Source organism: Schistocerca serialis, chromosome 6, assembly GCF_023864345.2.
Source record: "Schistocerca serialis cubense isolate TAMUIC-IGC-003099 chromosome 6, iqSchSeri2.2, whole genome shotgun sequence".
Lineage (NCBI taxonomy): Eukaryota > Metazoa > Arthropoda > Insecta > Orthoptera > Acrididae > Schistocerca > Schistocerca serialis.
The window spans coordinates 332,940,510-332,962,169 of NC_064643.1; the positions used below are offsets into that span (position 1 = coordinate 332,940,510).

At 39.4% G+C, this 21,660-nt stretch overlaps 1 protein-coding gene across 3 annotated transcripts in view; it reads right to left on the reverse strand.

Annotated features, from left to right (window-relative positions):
• LOC126485146 (voltage-dependent calcium channel subunit alpha-2/delta-3-like) overlaps positions 1-21,660 on the reverse strand; it is a 324,602-nt gene that overhangs the window by 7,812 nt on the left and 295,130 nt on the right. For 2 of the 3 annotated variants that reach the window (XM_050108811.1, XM_050108809.1), the window contains 3 exons: positions 18,621-18,674; positions 12,862-13,012; positions 8,444-8,642 (listed from right to left, as the gene is read on the reverse strand). In XM_050108811.1, coding sequence (XP_049964768.1) covers positions 8,444-8,642; positions 12,862-13,012; positions 18,621-18,674 — 404 coding nt within the window. The remainder of the gene's footprint in view (positions 1-8,443; positions 8,643-12,861; positions 13,013-18,620; positions 18,675-21,660) is intronic. The other variant, XM_050108810.1, reaches the window with a different exon arrangement.

Consider the following 21,660-nt stretch of genomic DNA (forward strand, 5'->3'; position numbering starts at 1 on the left):
CAGCTGTACCATACTGGAGGTCACCCTACAGGACAGCATATAGTGTTGCAAACACTTTAATCAGATCTGAGCAGGGTAGGTTTCAATTCCCCCATCCGAAACTCTCACTCAGTTTTCTGTTCCAGGCCTCCATACACCAAGACCAGCAAAGGTCTCATTGGGGATGCCGACCTGGCTGCCTCTACACAGGGGGACACTGGGCATCACAGCTTAACACCCCAATGAACATCAATCTCACTCTGCCTTCACCTTCCTGAGCAGCCAAGATGTGGGGATGTGGAGTCTGGTGCGTCATGGAAGTCATATAATGCTGACGCTACCCTGCAACACACCTCTGCTGGGTGGGCTGCAGCAAGCACAGCCCCTGCAACTCAACAATTGCACAGGCCAGCAAGAAAAGAAATTTGCAGCTCGACCTTCACAGAGCCTTTGTGTGTAGCAGACACGAAAGCAGGTGTCATGCACAACTGTGACAGGGATCGCTACTGCTGCATATCTGTTTGCTGCATCCGCTATGTCACATGTGGCCAACTGAGTACAATTATACCTCCACCGTGTGAGTATTTGGGACCAAAGTGGTCAGATCTAGGCAGTTCCAAGGCAACCAGTCGACAGATGCCTTATGCTACGGCCTCCACATTGCTTCCGACGGCACATTGCATTTGGCTCCAGTAAACAGTACTAAGTTCCGCTACATGCTCATGGGAACTATTATTATCATTTGTTACTGTTGGACTCTTCCAGCAAGATTGAAGATACTTTAGAATTACTGCAGTCTTGTCAGAACCTTAAGTTTTGTTCTATTCAAACTTACATCTCCTAGTGGCAGTGTGGACCTAGAGATTTCTAAATGCTCAGTCTAGTGGGAGGATTGCATCTTATCATAAAGAATATTTTTGGGTGTTACAGTCTAATAGGAGGATTGTGTTATCAACCATTTAGTGAATTTTCTGTATACTCTAAAATTTACTTCCAGGTTATTGACACATTTGCACTGTTCTGTGCTGAGTTTCATTATTGGTGAAAGGAGAACATGTGTGTTAAGCTGAGGAAAATCATTTTGTTAGTAAGTGGAGACAGAACTTAATGTTCTGAGCCCCAAATACTACCCCCACCCCCACCCCCTCTGTTAAAAAAAGGAAGGAAAAAAAGACCATGAAGGAATTATCTTAATGGGGCATAAGTTTGAGATGTGATGTAAATTTACAGAAAATCTAATTATTACAATTTTGGAAAGATTGTATGATTTATTCAAGAGAAAGAGCTTCACAAATTGTGCATGTCAGCAACATATTGTCCCAATGCAAACAGTTATTTGGCTTAGCCTTGATTGACAGAGTTGGTGGATGTCCCCTAAGAGGTACTGTGCCAAATTCTGTCCAAGTGGTGTGTTAGACTGTCAAAATCCCAAGCTTGTTGGAGGGCCCTGGCCATAATTCTCCAAGCATTCTCATTTGGGGAGAGAGCCAGCGGATTTGCAGGCCAAGTTAGGGGTTGGCAAGCATGAAGACAGGCAGTAAAAATTCTTGCTTGTGCGAGCACATAATGAAATGTAAGCCCAGAATGGCTTGCCATGAGGGGAAGCAAAAGAGGGCATAAAATATCATCAGCTTACTCCTGTGCTGTAGGGATGCCGCAGATGACAACTAAAGGGGTTCTGCTATGAAAAGAAATGCACTCCTGGTTGTCAGGCCACAAGGTGGATGACTTTCAGGTTGGCATCCCAACATTGTCCAGGACAGCTCCAGATAAATCTTGGGCTTGGCATCTCACTGACTGGAGCAGAATTGTCTTCAGTGATTAGTCCAGCTTCAAACTAAGCCCTCATGGGCATTGATGATATTCCATTTTGTTGCCCTTCGTGGAGAGTCATCCTGAGCTCACATTTCAGCAAGATAAAGCCCGCCTGCACATGACAAGAGTTTCTGCAGCCTGACTCATGCTTGTCAAACCCTACCTTGGCCAGCAAGGTTGCTGGATCTCTCCTCAATTGAGAAGGCTTGTAGCATTATGGGCAGGGACCTCCAATCGTCTCAGGAATTTGACTATATAACATGTTAATTGGGCCTGATTTGGTACATTATCCCTCATGAGGACATCCAACAACTCTGTTAATCAAGGCGAAGCCAAATAGCTGTTTGCACAAGGGCTAGATGTGGATCAATGCACTACTGACTTGCTCAATTTGTGAAGTTCTTTCTGTTGAATAAATGATCCATTTTTTTCTGAAATTGTAATCATCTGTTGGTCTGTATATGTCCATTATATCTACTGATCTGTCCCATTCAGGCACTGCAGGTGCAATTTCTTTTTTCTTAAAAAAAAAGAGTATTTTTATACAGGTGGTACCCATGGTCTTACTGTGCAGCCTGAGATCTTCACTTTCAATACTGCAACAGCTAAAGTCATTCGCCATCCATTGGCTATGTTATGCATTACAGTATCAGGTGACCCCTCAGGAGGAAGAAAGGACTGGTGCCCAGAGTTCCCAAATGAGGTACACACACACACACACACACACACACACACACACACACACACACACACACACACACACACGGCAGAGTTGCCATTTTTGGACATTGTCATTGTATTCAACCAAGCACATGCAATGTGGCATCTTAATGAACTGCAAGTGGCAAGGGCAGTCTGATTGATCGAAGAAGCGTGGATGTTCTGTTGGTTTTCTACAGATGCCATTGTCTCTCCATCTGTCATCCACATGTTGTGGACACGCCACAGGGGTATAGGTCAGTACACAAGGAAAGTTGCATAAGGACACTGGGTCATTACAACCCCATTTTAAGACTGATATCTGGCCACCTTTGCATTGTGGCATCATACGGCTACTGCCAGAGCACTGCAAGATGACCTCAGAAGGGCCACTGGACCCACTTTGTCCAATCAGATTGTAATGGGCAGGCTAAAAGAAAGGACCTTATGACCCAGACGTCCTGTTTGAGTACCCCACTTGAAATGATAACACTTGCAGCTTACCATCAGTTCTACTGATCCTATGTCAATCAGAAACTTTGATACTCTTTTGTGAGATGTATTATTCATAGACAAGTCCAAATTTATTCTGACACAGGGTGATAACTGTGTTCCCAAAGGTCCTGTGATGGTACGGGAAAGCATCAGTATTGACAGCCGTATGGATCTTGTCATCATCCATAGTCACCTTACCACCAGGCAGTATATCGATCATATTCTGGTGGAGCAAGTGGTGGCTGCTGAATAGGTGGTGGTCTGGACTTCCTTCCCATGAACAGTAATGTCAGGGCTCATGTGGCAGGCATCATCAGTGATGTCTTCAAAAGCCTGTACATAGAAGTAACAGAATGGCCAGCGAGGAGTCCTGACCTAAACTGCACAGTGCACGAATGGGGCATGTCCAACAGGTGTGTTCACGGTCGCCCTATTCCATCACTGACACACCAAGAACTCTCAAGACCTCTCACTGAAGAATGGGTGTGGCTGCCACATGGTGACCTCCACAGACTCATATAGAGTATGCCACATAGGTGTCAGGTAGTAATAAATGCTCATTGAGGGCGTATGACAGGATGAGTTTCCAACACTTGTCGGACATTGCAGTTCTTGTTATGCAAATGAATGAGGTTGTAATGCTGTCTTGTTGTGTTCTTAATTTGTGAAAGATAAAGTATAATTTGGTAATGTACCCACAGATTAATTATTGCGTAGTGGCCGGTGGCAGATGCCCAAAGTCATGTTCCCCTAATTCTTTTGGTTGGTGTATAATGCGATAGTAAGCTTCCACATCATCATCATCCTCATCATCATTATTCAGTTGAATGTAATGTTCCTTCAAACATGCATGCATGTCTGAAGGAACATACACTGCTGACAATTGACAGCCATATTAAATTATGAAATGCATTTGCAAACTGCAAGTACGATTGTCTAACAGCTATACGATTTACTAGTAACATATGGTAAATTGTGTCAGACCAGGACTTTAACCCAGATTTCCTACTTCATATTAGCAGTAACCTTAACCACCTCGGCCATCTGAGCACACCTCCAGAACCGACACAAACTTCCACGAGACCTTAGTTCTTGCACGCAAATCATATGAGTACCGCACTGTGAGAGAGACATTATATTACTTGTCAGAATGCCTTGCTTTGGCATGAATTACAGTATGGTGGTGTCTGTATTTTATAGTGTCTGTATGGTTTGATGCAATGTTCCGTACGACATGCATGCTTGTCTGAAGGATGCGTGCTCAGACGGCCAACTGCTCTCATAAAGTGGGAAATCTGGGTTTGAGTCCCTGTCCAGCACAAATTTTAATACATTACTAATAAATGGTACAGCTGTAGCACAATTGTATGTGCAGTTTGTGAATACATTTCATAATATCACCATCACCATCACCATCACCATCATGCAGAAATAAACACTAAACCTGATAGCAATGCAACAATCTATTGCATGGCAAGTATCAGGTTTACTCTACTTGACCTTTACTTGTAGGTCCAATGTCGTAATCAACTGAGCAGAAATGAAACAGCAGAGCTGACTGGAACTGAGTATTAAAAATAACAGTTACAATTTCAAAAATGTTCTAGGAATCTTTTATTCACCTTAAACTGTTAGTGTATGCCATTAAATTCAGGGTACACTAAGTGCCTCATGACTATTCAATTGCTACTCTATCTACAAAATTATGAAAGCATCATCAACCATGTCCATTATTCACTATAACATCTTGTCATACCATGCCTGGTTTCAGGTCTCTACTCCATATGGTAACAGAAGATCTCCAACAGCTTAAAATCATAAATTGCAAAAGGCTACTGCAACACCGATTTAAAGCCACAGTTTCCTACACACATCAAAAATAGTTTTGCATCACAAGCTGGTATTCACGTATCGTACAACCATTACAGTGCCTTCCTTGACCACCAGCAGCATACGTCAGCCCCACATAATGCCACCCCAAAACAGCAGGGAACCTCCATCTTGCTGCACTCCCTCAACAGTGTGTCTAAGGTGTTCAGCCTGACTGGGTTGTCTCCAAACATGTCTCCGGTGATTGTCACGTTGAAGGCATATGTGAAACTCATCAGTGAAGAGAATCTGATGCCAACCCTGAGCAGTCCATTCGGCATGTTGTTGGGTCCATCTGTACTGTGCCGCAGGGTGTTGTGGTTGCAAAGCTGGACCTCGCCATGGACACCGGGAGTGAAGCTGAGCATCTTGCAGCCTATTGCGCACAGTTTGAGTTGTAACACAACATCCTGTGGCTGCACGAAAAGCATCATTCAACATGGTGGGATTGCTGTCAGGATTCCTCCAAGCCATAATCTATAGGTAGCGATCATCCACTGCACTAGTAGCCCTTGGGTGGCCTGAGCAAGGCATATTGTTGACAGTTCCGTCTCACTGAATCTCCACCACGTCCGAACAACATCGTTTTGTTTCACTCTGAGATGCCTGGACACTTCCCTTGTTGAGAGCCCTTCCTGGCACAAAGTAACAATGAGGACATGATCAAACTGTGGTGTTGACCATCTAGGCATGGCTGAACTACAGACAACACGAGCCATGTACCTCCTTCCTGGTGGAATGACTGGAACTGATCGGCTATCAGACCCCCTCCGTCTAATAGGCGCTGCTTTACATCTTTGGGTGGGTTTAGTGACATCTCTGAACAGTCAGAGGGACCGTGTCTGTGATATAATATCCACAGTCAACATCCATCTTCAGGAGTTCAGGGAACTGGGGTGATGCAAAACTTTTTTTGGTGTGTGTATATTTGTGGTAACTTTAGGCTGTAGCCATAGATGGTGTTGTGTCTATACAAGACAGCATAGACACAATGAGAGGAAGCCGAAAGGCACGTGCTTAAACTCACGCAGGCTGGCGTGAGGTCTGAAACAAGATACGTAATGAATGCTATAAAGAAAAGTACGTAGCTTCTGGAATACTTAACTTTAATCCACATTTGTAGAACATCGCTCTTGATGATACATTAATAGAATCTCAATATCAATTGAAAATGGTGCCTTGCTAGGTCGTAGCAAATGTAGCTGAAGGCTATGCTAACTATCGTCTCGGCAAATGAGAGCGTATTTGTCGGTGAACCGTTCCTTGCAAAGTCAGCTGTACAACTGGGATGAGTGCCAGTACGTCTCTCTAGACCTGCCGTGTGGTGGCGCTCGGTCTGCTATCACTGACAGTGGCGACACGTGGGTCCGACGTATACTAATGGACCGCGGCCGATTTAAAGGCTACCACCTAGCAAGTGTGGTGTCTGGCGGTGACACCACAGATGGCATGACTGTCATGGAAGAAAGACAAATCAGTGACACAAAGCCCTCTTTAAGCCAAGTTTACATGGCAAAACATGTCCCTTGATATATTGTGTTACTGTTACCAATAGAGATGAAACAACCCTTGCAGTTGTCTGAAATGATTAAGTGAAGGAATGGAAAACTGCAGCAGCTCTTCCCAAATTTCAGTTTGGTATGTTGTGACTGCAGGGTTTCTTTTCTGTTTTCTATATGTTCTGTTCCGTTTAGTTGTGCCCATGGAACATTAAATTCATTCATCTTCCTCATACTAAAATCAAAGTAATCTCAATGTATATTCACACATGTTCATTTTTCTTACTCATTCTGTTTTGCTTTGAGGTAATTATTCAACATTTCTATATTTTACCGAAAAACTGTCCAAATGCTATATTTGTTACTCAGGTGGACCTCCTGCTTGTGCATCTCCTCTTGTATGAGGTGTGTTTTTTTTAAGTAAGTACTGTTTTGAAATTAAAAAAAGACGTGCTAAGATATCTCAATAATTTTATTTTTACATGAGAGCCTGTACATAATTCTATGCACTGATGCCATCACAGTCTGATTCTTCCTTGTTTACATTGTGTACTGAGTGTTTAAGATGCCTCTGATCATCGTGAGTCCCGCCGACTGTGAAGTACGGGCTGTTATAAGATTTCTTAGTGATAAAGGCCTAAAAGCGATCGATATTCATCGTGAGATCTGTGCAGTTTACGGAGAAAACATTATGAGTGATGGAATGGTAAGGAAGTGGGTGAGAGCATTTAAAGATGGCTGCACAAATGTGCATGATGAACAACGGAGTGAGCGTCCTTCGGTCGTTAATGAAAGTTTGGTTCAGAAAGTGGACAATAAGGTGAGAGAAAACAGACGCTTTACGATTTCCTCCTTGCGGGATGACTTTCCTAATGTTTCTTGTAGTGTTTTGTATGGCATTGTGACCGAGCACTTGAATTACCAAAAACTGTGCACACATTGGGTACTGAAAATGTTGACAGATGTGCACAAAACCAAACGTTTAGACAGTGGATTGACTTTCCTTGAGCAGTACCACAATGACGGTGATGATTTCATAAGCCAAATTGTTACGGGTAATGAAACATGGATGGCCTACGTCACACCAGAATCAAAGCAACAGTCCATGGAATGGTAGCATTCAGATTCACCTACAAAAGTGAAGTTTAAGCAAACAATTTCTGCCCAGAAAATCATGTGCACAGTATTTTGGGACAGAAAAGGAGTATTGCTTGTGAAATTTCTGCCTCATAATGAGACAATCAACGCAGCAGCTTACTGTAAGACATTGCACAACCTGCGCCATTCAATTCAAAACAAAAGACGTGGCAAGTTGATCAAGGGCATCGTTTTGCTGCAAGACAATGCTCGTCTGCATGTGGCGAATCAGACCAAAGATCTCATCACCTCTTTTCAATGGGAAACTTGAAATCATCCTCCGTACAGCCCTGATCTTGCGCCCAGTGACTACCATCTCTTCCTGCACTTGAAGAAACACCTGGGCAGTCAGTGTCTTCAAGATGATGACAAAGTCAAAACAGTGGCGATGCAGTGGTTAACAAGTCAGGTGGCAGACTTCTATGAGGAGGGTATTCAAAAACTGGTAGAATGTTATGACAAGTGCCTCAATATTGACGGAAAGTATGTAGAAAAGTAGATCAAGGGCTTTCATGTACAAACAAAATTATTGAGATATCTTAGCACATCTTTTTTTAACTTCAAAACGGTACTTACTTAAAAAACACACCTCGTATATATGACACGCACAGTAGACAATGCAAGAAAACCGAAGCAAAGAGAGAAAGAGGGACTCAGTGCTGTGTGGAGGTTCTCGTAAATCAGTAATATGGGAAGGATAGATGGCCAAAAACTTTTCAGTAATATCTGTTACTCCTAAATGTATACAATATTTCATTCTCGAACTTCCTCTCTTCTGTAATCACCATTACTTTTAAACTGGTTTGTAAAAATATGTGATTGCAGTTGCCAATTTCAGAAACATATACTATTAAGAAAGGAGATACAATTAAAGTTCAATAGAGCAATCACCAGACTTTATAGTAATCACATGCCAAAAGTATTATCTGATAGAACAGAGAGGTACATACCCTTGGATCTTCAGTGAAACATGCAGAGAATCGACTCCGAGGTAGTTTGTTCAGTGGTAGTTTGTGGCAGGGGTGTTCTGTATCATTGTAGTCCACTAATTCAGACTTAGCACTCAGATGGCTAAAGCAAGTTGGACGCATAGAATTCACCACAACCAGTAGTAGACTTGTGTTTGGAACACGGCATGGAATGTATGGTCTAAAAGAAAACAACCACAAAATCAATGTAATTTATAAAATAGTTCATAGTTCAGTTTAAATAAGTGAAAACAAAACTTTGTTGCATAAAATTATGTGTTTCTATAAAAATCTATGTGATAATCCAAATAATTTTCATTCAGTGCAACAAATTTAAGGATGTACAATTACCTATCTGGTGCCAAAAAATCAGCTTTTCATGTATGAAGGTGCTGAAGGTAAGGAAATGTCACACCAAACGCCAGGCTATGTAGGCAATTGTTTGAGGTCTCAGGTCACATACACTATAATATTCACTAGTATCTGAGAGCCATTCTGGGCCACAATGAACAACAGGGCAGACTGTACTGTGTTCACCTTCTAAGTAGTACTTCAACTCCGACATCAGAGATAAGCAGTAGAGGTAATGTGCAAGCACCTTTGGTGATGAGTTGTCAGATGTAGCTAGAGTAATCTCGCCAATTTTAGCACATTTAGGCACTGGTAAGTACAGGAGCAGTTGTTTGAAGGGTCAGTGACTGCTAATAACTGAGACGTCTTTACGGCTATTATTACAGAAGTGGTTCAAAAAGTACCCTTGTTTGAGGAAAGATACCATTGCTAATACCAGTTGCTATATGTAAAAACGGAAATAACAGTCATACACAAGTGCTTTGTTTTTTTAGCAAAACATATCATTATCGAACAGGTCTAAAATATTGTTTCAATTTTGATATTAAGTCTACAATTTTGTTTCCACCATTTTCTAACAGCTGGCAGTAGCGGCAAGTGGTGATGGAGGTGGTAGGTTGTAAGTGTCATATGATAAGCTTAGGCATTTTTAAACATAACACCATTAAAATTTTAGTTGATTTGTGATTGCATCATAATGTTACTCTTGATTGACTATGTCAAATTATGAGCCCAATTCTTGTCATTTGCAGGAAGTTTTAGTTTTCTGCTTTAACATGATGAAATCGGTGGCTGAAGCTCATAAAAAGCTGGACAAGACATGTGGTGTGGCATCTATTAGGGAAAGAATGTGCAGAGAAAGTTTCAGCACTTCAATAACAGTGATTCTGATGTCAAAAACCTGCATGGTGGTGGAAGAGAAAAGGTTTTCAAAGCTACTGAAATCAACAGAAACAAACACATTAGATCGCTATTCAAAATAACTGATGCACTTGAGCCAAGCACTAAACGAGAAACAGCAACAGTACTGCAATAGACATGAAAAGGTGATTTTTCAGTATGACAACACTCAACCTGGTGTTGCAAAGCCCATCAGAACATTCTTGAAACTGTTGACATGGGAAGTCGTCCCTCACCCACTGTATTCTCCAAACATTGCACCCTCTGACTACCACCTTTTTTGATGAATGGCATATGGTCTGGCAGTCAAACGCTCCAGTCATATGAACAAGTGCAAAATTGGAGGAGGAGTGACTAGCAATGGCCAATACCTTGAACCATAATTTTTTTGTAAGTTTTTTCACAATAAAGCTTTGAACTTAAAGAAAAAATGGAAGAAGTAAAGTTGTACACATAATAACATGAATCATTTAAACTTCCATTAAATTCACATGTCACTTCTGCTATTTTAGATGCTTGGGAAAAAGCAGAAACTACAGAAGCATTGTGCAGCATAGGTATTAGCTCCCTCTGAATTGCTCCTCTCTCCAGTGAAGTCACTGCACTACCTGCAACCCTTTTTTCTAGGGCCCAACAGAAAGTTTACAGATAGTATTTCCTGATAATTTCCTGCACTATGTGTCTCTCCCGATTCATTTTGAAGTGCCATTTCTTATCCTTCACTTTTAAAAGCTAATGAAAGCCAGAATTTCACTTGTACATTTTAAATTTGTCCTCTGTAGCACCTGTTATAGTGGCTCCTCTTTTGCTCACACATCATTAGCATGCATTTCTATTTCCATTTCAGTTATATTACATTACATTTTGTTACTCTATCTGTTCCTGTGATTTCTGAATACTATATATGACAGCTGTATATATGACAATCTTTAAATCAGCATGAGCATGTACGAGGTTCCTCATCGTCTGGGAATTCTACACTTGCAGACAGTAAATTGGTCATACTGTCTACTAGCTTTCTGTCTCACTCTTGGATAATATGTTAACAATATAACTGAGGTGGCACCACACAGATTGCAAAAAATATACTTTCAATTTTTGATAAAATAATGTAATTGGATAGTCTTTCCATATCATCCCATCCAGTAAGTTTCCCCTTACCCAGGATTCTGGGTGACTTTTCCAAAATCCATACCTTTTCCTAGACCTCTCCAGTCCTATTCCTTCACCCCTCTTCCTCCCCCTTCAACCCTTCTGCCTGAAGAAGGAGCCACAGGCTCTGAAAGCCTGTGCAATTATAACCTCCTTTTATGTGCGTGTTCTGCTGCCTCTTGGTGACTAGATTTTTTACCTATCCAATTATGTTAAAAAAATATTCTTTTCATCCTAAGTATTTATGAACATAATGTCCTCCTTAGTGCAACAGATCACTTTGCTAAAAAGTTCCCTCTAGTAAAAAATGACATTGAACCAGTATTTAAAACAGCAGGAAAACTATGGAACCGCCATTTCATGCGTCTAATTTTAGATGTTGTTTATTAACTTATATTGCCTATCACAGAAACATTTTCAGATATGTTTACAAAGTAAGTAAATTTAATTTTGGCACAGAAAAACCTAGTATTTCATGGCTATTATTAGATGCGATCATTTATCTCACAACAGTTTTCAGGGGACACTGTCACTTACACCACTGCTGCTAGCCCCCCACCCCACACATACAGCACCCTCACCGCCAAGTTGGACCATAAAGATAGGTTTGGCAGCATCTCCTCTGTAGGAAGGACTTCAAATGTGGGATTTTGGCTTGGAAGTCAGTCAACAGCATTAAAGCTAAACCTGGTGACTAAATTAGAGAATAAGCAAAAACATTAACAGAAATTAGATAAAGTAGCAACTGGAGCACTTCTTACAAGTTTTGTTAACATTATGAATGAAATTTCCATGATGCACATTACATAACATCTTGTTTCACATAAAGCTATTTGTTTTGCCATCCCTATGTTAGCAGTGAAGCCACAAGAACAGCTCAGTTTCAGGCATTACAGTCTGCATCTACATTTTTCTTTTCATACCACGCTGATATAATTAGCCAGTGCTGTGTACAGTTATAAGCAATACCTGGTGAGCTTTCACTGTGAATGGAAAGGCAATTTGAGGTTATGCTCTTCATGGTCCGTGAATTTTTGGCTGCATTACAAAAATAATGGTCAGAGAATTTCCACTCAATGAAGATGAAGTACATATTTGAAACATATCAAATAACTGTGCTATTCAGTAAGTCTCAATTTATGTTAATCTTCCTTTTGTTACCTTTCCTCATGTTACCAACTTTCTCCATTCAGTGTTTAATTACACCCATTCTCCACTCTCATAGTTCCAAACTCCACTTCTGCCTATCATCGAACCATCCCTCTCATCTATTAAGATTTCTTCAACATGGAGATTTCAGCTTACAATATTACCTAACTGTTCGACATCTCATTTCTTATTATTGTACATGATATTGAAATTAAATCATGAGACAGGTTCTGAAATTATACTATAATCATAGCTCAATGAATTTTTTGAGAATAGTAAGGTAATAAACAGTAAATAGCACAATTTTTATTGTAAGTAAAAAGTATCTTGGAATTATTCATTTAGTTCCTCCTTTCAACTGACAGTTTTATATAACTCAAGACCAGAGACTGTGACCAGCAAGTGCCAACAAGACAACCAAACTTTTTGAAGTGTGCACATAAATCAAATAATACCAACAAAAATAAACAACATTAGAAAATATAATATGGATTGACAAAAAAATCTACTTACCAAGCAGTGCCAGGAGACACGGGTGAAGGACGTGGACGTACACAATCTTCCAGGGCCGGGGGCTCCCCCCTTTGGCAGAAGGGCTGAAGGGAAATGAGGAGGGAAGAAGGAAAAGTATTGAAGTTTAGGAAATGGGAAGCGTTATGGAAAAGTCACCCAGAAACCCAGATCGGGGGAGACTTCCTGGCCAGGATGGGAAGTCTTTCCTTCTCATCCTGTCCAGAAAGTCTCCCCTTACCCATGGTTCTGAGCAACATTTCCACACATAAATCAAATAGACAGAAATGATACATAACATGAAAGATAGAGAAAGCAGTGCTTTTTAATATGCATACCTCGAACAGTGACTTGGGGTAAACTGGAAATCTTTACATTCCAGGTACTCTGGATGAAACACATATAAGTTGTACTTCTGATCACATGGTTTGGCAACCCTCTTCATTTTCATCTTTTTCTTTGGGGCCTCAGTAGTAGGCCCAAATGTTGCTGCATCATAATTAATTTATGATATCAATAAATTTATGTGACGATATATACTGACAAAATAAATAGTGGTATTTAAAAATTGTAATTCTGCAATATCAGAAATATACACAATTTTTTGTCAAAAGCAGAATACCAAGAATGATAACTGGGACTGAAATGAACTTTATGCCGCAGGTTAGATACATGACAGTACATAAACTATCCCCATGGCAGTGTGAAGCCCCCAGGTATTGTAATCAGTGGCTCTAAACACCAGGTCATGAAATCCAAGAGGGGCACATATTTTTCTGATGAATCTCCATCCATATGGTTTGCATTACAGTCTCCACACCAACAATGATTGCTGGAGGACCAGGAGAAACAAATTTCCAACTACACATATTCCAGACATGTTCTGATATGCAGCATGTTGTGTGGATGATATTCTTCATCTTTCAAATAGAGTTTATGTCATATCCTGCTACTAGTGCATGGGAGTGTGAGCGCACCAAGTGTAATGTCACCACATGTATTTACTTAAATCAACTGCCAACTGTATCAGTGTGGGCTGGCCACTAGAGGCTGTCTGTAGGAAGCATGCACATGGCATGCCATGCCATCTACCAGTGACTCACACCTCTATGTGCACAGAGCAGTGCTGACTGACTCCCTCTACATTCTTCTAGTTCGTACCACTACACATCAGTTGTTCTGTATCATGGAGTCATGAGAGGCTTATTTCCTTTATGGTTCAGAGGCTTATGAATAAAGCCATGTTTGTGTCACTTGGATCGGTTTCATGTACTACTTGGTTACAACACAACTGTCGTGGCAGAGCCCATGCCGTGTTCATACTTCCTATAGGCCTGTCTGCACTGATACATTTGGTGGTTCGTTTAAGCACACATGTGCAGCAACACTACACTCAGCAACTGACACTCTCACACATTAGCAGCAGAATACAGCAGTTTACAAATCTTTAGTTGCATATGGTGTGTGATTGAAGGGAAGATTGTTTTGAACAGCAGACTTTAATGATCACCTATCCTACACAGCAAATTCTGTAGAATTAGTACAAATTTTAACAGCAATGTTAACAAAGGTGTCAGCTGTTTCCCTAATCCTTCGGAACTATATCACCTGTGGAAACAAAATATTGGGATCATCTGTTGCAATACATATTTTTATGCATAGATGTTGTTACTGCTTTCAAATAAAATGCTAAATAGTTAAAAATGAAGTAGCAAAATTTTGCCTTTTGTCTATTGCTTAACATAAGTTCATAGAACTCTATGCCAAAAGACAACAACCAAAAGATGACAATCAATATTAAAAACAATAGTAAGTGGTGGAACAAACACAGTCTTGTGAAATTCTTATTCTCATATTACGTCTCTCATTACCCTAAGTCATCTTTTGCATAACATTAATTTCAGTTCAGCCTCATATCAGAAAACCAGCCACAGAAAGAACAGTAAACAAATTCTGTCAGCCTCCAGATTGTGTAAAGTCATACACAGAAAAATAAAGTTAGGAATAAAATAAAATAAGAGACTGATAAGCAGAACTAGAGCACAGCAGAACAGACATGCAAAGAAGAGCTATCTCTCTCTCTCTCTCTCTCTCTCTCTCTCTCTCTCTCTCTCTCTCTCTCTCTCTCTCTCTCTCTCTCTCTCTCTGTCTGTCAGAGAGAGAGAGAGAGCCTGGGACCCTGCACTCTAGATGCAGCAATGCTAACCAACCACTAGACCACAAGCTGACGACCTCAGAGCATATAATAAATTAAGTCAACTTACTCTCTCTGTCTGTCAGAGAGAGAGAGAGAGAGAGAGAGAGAGAGAGAGAGAGAGAGAGAGAGAGACAGAGAGAGAGAGAGAGAGAGAGAGAGATACTACGTGGGAATTTCAAAACACTACTTTCAACATTCCATACATATTATCATGCAAGACAACAGGGGTTATTACAGATTTTGCACGTAAATGATATATAAAAAGGAGCTACAAACATTATAAAAAAACTAAGGCACATTAAGCAATTGGACATATAAGTAACATACAAAAAGATGTAAGCTTCACAAGATATATACAAAGTTAAAATTTAGTTTTTGTCTTTTCAGTTACACAAGGAAATACACAGAATTTTTTGTGAAAGCAAATGTCTAAGACTTCTTTGTATAAACAAAACAGAAATAAAACAGGCTGAGTGCAAACAGAGCTACAACAGGTATGCACATTTATGACAAATAACTGTAGAACATATGAAACTAAATTTTCAGCTGCGAGACCATCTGGGATTGTTTGGGCACCTAGTGGAAGTCTTCTTTTTTATTTTATGCCACTTAAATTACATGCACGTTCATACAGATGAGATGAAATGAAATGAAATTAAAAGGACACAAACACCCAATCTCCAAATGAAGCAAATCTATAACCCTTTGGGGAATCGAGCCTGGGACCCTGCACTCTAGATGCAGCAATGCTAACCAACCACTAGACCACAAGCTGACGACCTCAGAGCATATAATAAATTAAGTCAACTTTTACATAGAATTTGAGTGTAAAAAGAAATAATCAATTAAATTATTCTTGCTTTTCTTCCATATTTCACAATAAAAAGTTATTTTTATCAAAGCTGAATGAGTAATAAGAAAGACAGCTACCTACAACATAAATGTCATATGGAGCATTGAATAGTCACCATGCGTATCAGACACTTCCTTTTAATATACATAATATTCAGCAGTGCATTACACATAAAAAAATAATGCATTTCTATTTTACATTCCTGGAGGAAGGGTGGGGGGGGGGGGGGGGGGGGCTGTCATCTGTTCACAAATAATATAATTATTTATGTTAACTGTGTAACAAGGAAGAACTGTGTGTAAATGTTAAGTGAATTTTTAGTAACAAACAATGTCACGTGATACATATGAACAATCACAAAGAAGAAACCACAGTCCAGTAATCATCTTAAGACAACACATTTGATCACAATGATAAGAGACTGACTTGACTAAGATCTCCTGAATCACCCCTCATCATTGCCATACATTTAGTGTACTATGCACTTTTAGTTCTTTGGTGTCTTCTCTATTCAGATAACTAACTGACGAATAATAGTTGTTTTTTTTCCCAACACAGACGTGGAAATTATTTTATAATAATTAACAGTGACTAAGAGGAAATATCTGCTCATTACCACGAAGAAGGCAAAACAAATTTTTTAAAAGTACCATATAATAAATATTACTACATTAACTGTTTTTCAAAAACACACCTATCAGCGATATATAACTTCCAAAACAATCCATTACAAATCTTCAAGACAAAATATTTGGTTTCACATTTTCTTCTTTGCCAAATGGCACTAGCTTCTAAAAATTAAACATATTTATTTTTTCTGGTTGACTCAGATAACAAAAATAAGGAAAACATATAACTTTATGCAGATTATTATTCATTATACTGGACAGGAAGGGGTACGAGCAGGTATTTGACTACGCAGTTCTCTCATTTTCTGAAAACCTAGATAAAGGGTAGGCCAGTTTCTCACTTCTGCTTTTTTTATCATTATCTATTTATTTATTTATACTTCGGTTCCTTAAATTTCATCACGAGCCTTGAGGAATGTGAAACAAGTCAAGATGTATATTAAAAGGCAGAAGCAGATATTGCAGGCTACTTCTGTAAAGCAGACCAAAAAACAATTACAATAATTGTTAAGTACAAGTATTGCTTCTACATTACAGCAACAATATGTTTTTATTAAATGGTACTATGCACTTCAGATCACATCATCAGGGGTTTTCCCTGCCTCTAAAAGGACTCCACTGTAGTGTCACGTGACAGAAGAGCACATTGCCATTTCAAGGAGTGCTGTCTGACACATGGATACAATTACATGCATATCACTGAGAATGATCTGTTGTGGAATTATGAAACATATATTATGCTCTTGTACTATGATGTTTTTTGAGAATGAAAATCCCCTTTATGGGAATCACTAAGGATTCCATACACAGAGATCCAGAGGGCCACAGGTAAAGGTACATAAATTTATGTCATTGTTTTTGTTAAATGACAAAATATGCCACATTAATGTTGTCATGAATCATGAACACTGGCCTTATTGGTTGTATAACAGAGCTTCAAATTTCTTGTGAGCAATTGCGCTTTAATTCTACACTTTTCTGCCAGTTCTTGACAGCTGGTCAGAAATGTAGAATGAAAAATGTCATTGGTGCTTTTGTATTACAAATATTGGTAACTGATATTATGAAGCTAAGATCTTATCTTTCATCCTGAAATTTATAGTAGATTGTCATGAAAATAACCAAAACAAAAAACTAGCAGACAGGTAAGTTTGGTTCTTGTGACTCTTTAGGCTTCCCTAGTGGATATGTTCAGTATATGGCTCTTGGGACTGCTGTTGGATCCTGCTGTGTGTGTCCCACACAGAATGTGATCTTGTGACAGATGTGAGAGCCACATATTGAAGTTTAATTCTTTTTTAAATCAAATTTATTAATACGTTTATATTTTATAAGATACCCACTATACTATTACTGTGACAGGCAATGCTGACCTTTGCAATAATAACAGAGTACTTGGGATCTTGGCAGCAACAGAAAATAAAACCTTGGTGTGACTTTACAGTAAGTAAAGTTGTGAATTCATGTCACATTTCCATAATATGAGTAATGAAGCATGCAAGTGATTTCTGGTAGAGATATTGTCATGTGTGGATTTGTTTAAACCTCCCAAATGAATTAAAACCCATAACTGAATGTGAATCTTTGTGTTTTACAGGCTGATTCTTATTTCCCTTGTTAGTATTTTCCAAAGACTGAGTCAACATTTCATTTTGCCAGTATCCAGGTTGCTGACAGGCTAATTTAAGGATGCAGTATAGTTTGGACAAAGAAAATTACACTTTTAACAACATTTTGTGAACCGTAAGCATTACATGAAACATACAACAAGCTGTATTTAGCCTAGGCGATTTTAGCTACACATCCCAAAAATAAAGTTGGAAATATATAAAGAGAAGGACACAGACTACATTGTGATTATAAACAATCTTAAGTTTCTCTTATATCAAAACTGATTTAAAATAAAGTTAGACCATTAAAATGGGCATCAAAATGGGTATCAATTCTGAGTGATGTGTCCAGCAGCACTTGGATTTTACAGTCACTCAGTAACATTTATCGTCATGTCGGAAATGAGACATTTAGTACTATTTTTAAATACTTGTGGAAGGAATACCGAATATGGAAAATCATCAGTAGCCACTCACAGTATAAAAAAATTCTTAATGTTAGATATCCAGGATATTATAGTGAGGTTTCTTTTTGATTGCTAAGCACCACTGGAAGGCACACAGGATCTGATAACTACACAGCTACTCAGATCCAAAATCAAGCAAACATTCTCTGCAAGATAGTTTTCCAAACCACAAATTTGGGAAAGAAAATAACACATTTCAGGTGGAGCCAAATGTCACAATGTTGGTTTAATTATCTGGACTGAAAACTCTTGGGTACTAAACTGCAATCATTGTTATTGCAATTATGGGATAAAACTTCTGCACTAAACTGTCACACTATTTACACTGATAGCAATCTCACTCTGTTCTGGCTGTTCAGTGACTTCCTCCTCCAGATAGTCATCATCGTAGTACTCTGTAGAATATAATACACATATACAGAAACATGAGGCCTCTAATTACAATGCATAGACATTTTTATAGCTATAAATATCATTTTATTGTACCAAATATGGATACAGGCTAATAAAAAAAGCAATACCGGCTAATGGATACGTTAAAGATATATAAAACAAAACACTGATATGTACTTCAAGTTTCTGTAAGCAAATATCCCTCATACACAGAAGAACAAACATCCCAGAATTAGTTCAACTGAGCAAATTTAAATTCAAAGAATTAACTAGTGGTTGGTGTTACTGGATGTATTAGATTTATAGTGATTTACATTATTTTTATAAAGGTATAATTAATGGTAGGTTTAGAATCTATTTTATGCCTGATGCCTCTCCTAAGAATCGTTGTTGTTGTTGTGGTCTGAAGTCCTGAGACTGGTTTGATGCAGCTCTCCATGCTACTCTATCCTGTGCAAGCTTCTTCATCTCCCAGTACCTACTGCAACCTACATCCTTCTGAATCTGCTTACTGTATTCATCTCTTGGTTTCCCTCTGCGATTTTTACCCTCCAGGCTGCCCTCCAATACTAAATTGGTGATCCCTTGATGCCTCAGAACATGTCCTACCAACCAATCCCTTCTTCTAGTTAAGTTGTGCCACAAACTTCTCTTCTCCCCAATCCTATTCAATACCTCCTCATTAGTTATATGATCTACCCTTCTAATCTTCAGCATTCTTCTGTAGCACCACATTTCGAAAGCTTCTATTCTCTTCTTGTCCAAGCTAGTTATCGTCCATGTTTCACTTCCATACATGGCTACGCTCCATACAAATACTTTCAGGAACGACTTCCTGACACTTAAATCTATACTCTATGTTAACAAATTTCTCTTCTTCAGAAACGCTTTCCTTGCCATTGCCAGTCTACATTTGATATCCTCTCTACTTCAACCATCATCAGTTATTTTGCTCCCCAAATAGCAAAACTCCTTTACTACTTTAAGTGTCTCATTTCCTAATCTAATTCCCTCAGCATCACCAGACTTAATTCGACTACATTCCATTATCCTCATTTTGCTTTTGTTGATGTTCATCTTATACCCTCCTTTCATGACACTGTCCATTCCGTTCAACTGCTCTTCCAAATCCTTTGCTGTCTCTGACAGAATTACAATGTCATAGGCGAACCTCAAAGTTTTTATTTCTTCTCCATGGATTTTAGTACCTACTCCGAATTTTTCTTTTGTTTTCTTCACTGCTTGCTCAATATACAGATTGAATAACATCAGGGATAGGCTACAACCCTGTCTCACTCCCTTCCCAACCACTGCTTCCCTTTCGTGCCCCTCGACTCTTACAACTGCCATCTGGTTTCTGTACAAATTGTAAATAGCCTTTCGCTCCCTGTATTTTACCCCTGCCACCTTCAGAATTTGAAAGAGAGTATTCCAGTCGACATTGTCAAAAGCTTTCTCTAAGTCTACAAACGCTAGAAATGTAGGTTTGCCTTTCCTTAATCTAGCTTCTAAGATAAGTCGTAGGGTCAGTGTTGCCTCACGTGTTCCAACATTTCTACTGATCTTCCTCGAGGTCAGCCTCTACCAGTTTTTCCATTCATCTGTAGAGAATACGCGTTAGTATTTTGCAGCTGTGACTTATTAAACTGATTGTTCGGTAATTTTCACATCTGTCAGCACCTGCTTTCTTTGGGATCGGAATTATTATATTCCTCTTGAAGTCTGAAGGTATTTTGCCTGTCTCATACATTTTGCTCACCAGATGGTAGAGTTTTGTCAGGACTGGCTCTCCCAAGGCCGTCAGTAGTTCTAATGGAATGTTGTCTACTCCCGGGGCCTTGTTTCGACTCAGTTCTTTCAGTGCTCTGTCAAACTCTTCACGCAATATCGTATCTCCCATTTCATCTTCATCTACATCCTCTTCCATTTCCATAATATTGTCCTCAAGTATATTGCCCTTGTATAGGCCCTCTATATACTCCCTCCACCTTTCTGCTTTCCCTTCTTTGCTTAGAACTGGGTTTCCGTCTGAGCTCTTGATATTCATACAAGTGGTTCTCTTTTCTCCAAATGTCTCTTTAATTTTCCTGTAGGCAGTATCTATCTTACCCCTAGTGAGATAACCCTCTACATCCTTACATTTGTCCTCTAGCCATCCCTGCTTAGCCATTTTGCACTTCCTGTCGATCTCATTTTTGAGACGTTTGTATTCCTTCTTGCCTGCTTCATTTACTGCATTTTTATATTTTCTCCTTTCATCAATTAAATTCAGTATTTCTTCTGTTACCCAAGGATTTCTACTAGCCCTAGTCTTTTTACCCACTAGGTCCTCTGCTGCCTTCACTACTTCATCTCTCAAAGCTACCCATTCTTCTTCTACTGTATTTCTTTCCCCCATTCCTGTCAATTGTTCCCTTATGCTCTCCCTGAAACTATGTACAACCTCTGGTTCTTTCAGTTTATCCAGGTCCCATCTCCTTAAATTCCCACCTTTTTGCAGTTTCTTCAGTTTTAATCTACAGTTCATAACCAATAGATTGTGATCAGAGTCCACATCTGCCCCTGGAAATGTCTTACAATTTAGAACCTGGTTCCTAAATCTCTGTCTTACCACTATGTAATCTATCTGAAACCTGTCAGTATCTCCAGGCTTCTTCCATGTATACAATCTTCTTTCATGATTCTTGAACCAAGTGTTAGCTATGATTAAGTTGTGCTCTGTGCAAAATTCTACCAGGCGGCTTCCTCTTTCATTTCTTAGCCCCAATCCATATTCACCTACTACGTTTCCTTCTCTCCCTTTTCCCACTACCAAATTTCATACACCCATGACTATTAAATTTTCATCTCCCTTCACTATCTGAAGAAATTCTTTTATTTCATCATACATTTCTTCAATTACTTCATCATCTGGAGAGCTAGTTGGCATATAAACTTGTACTACTGTAGTAGGCATGGGCTTCGGGTCTATCTTGGCCACTATAATAC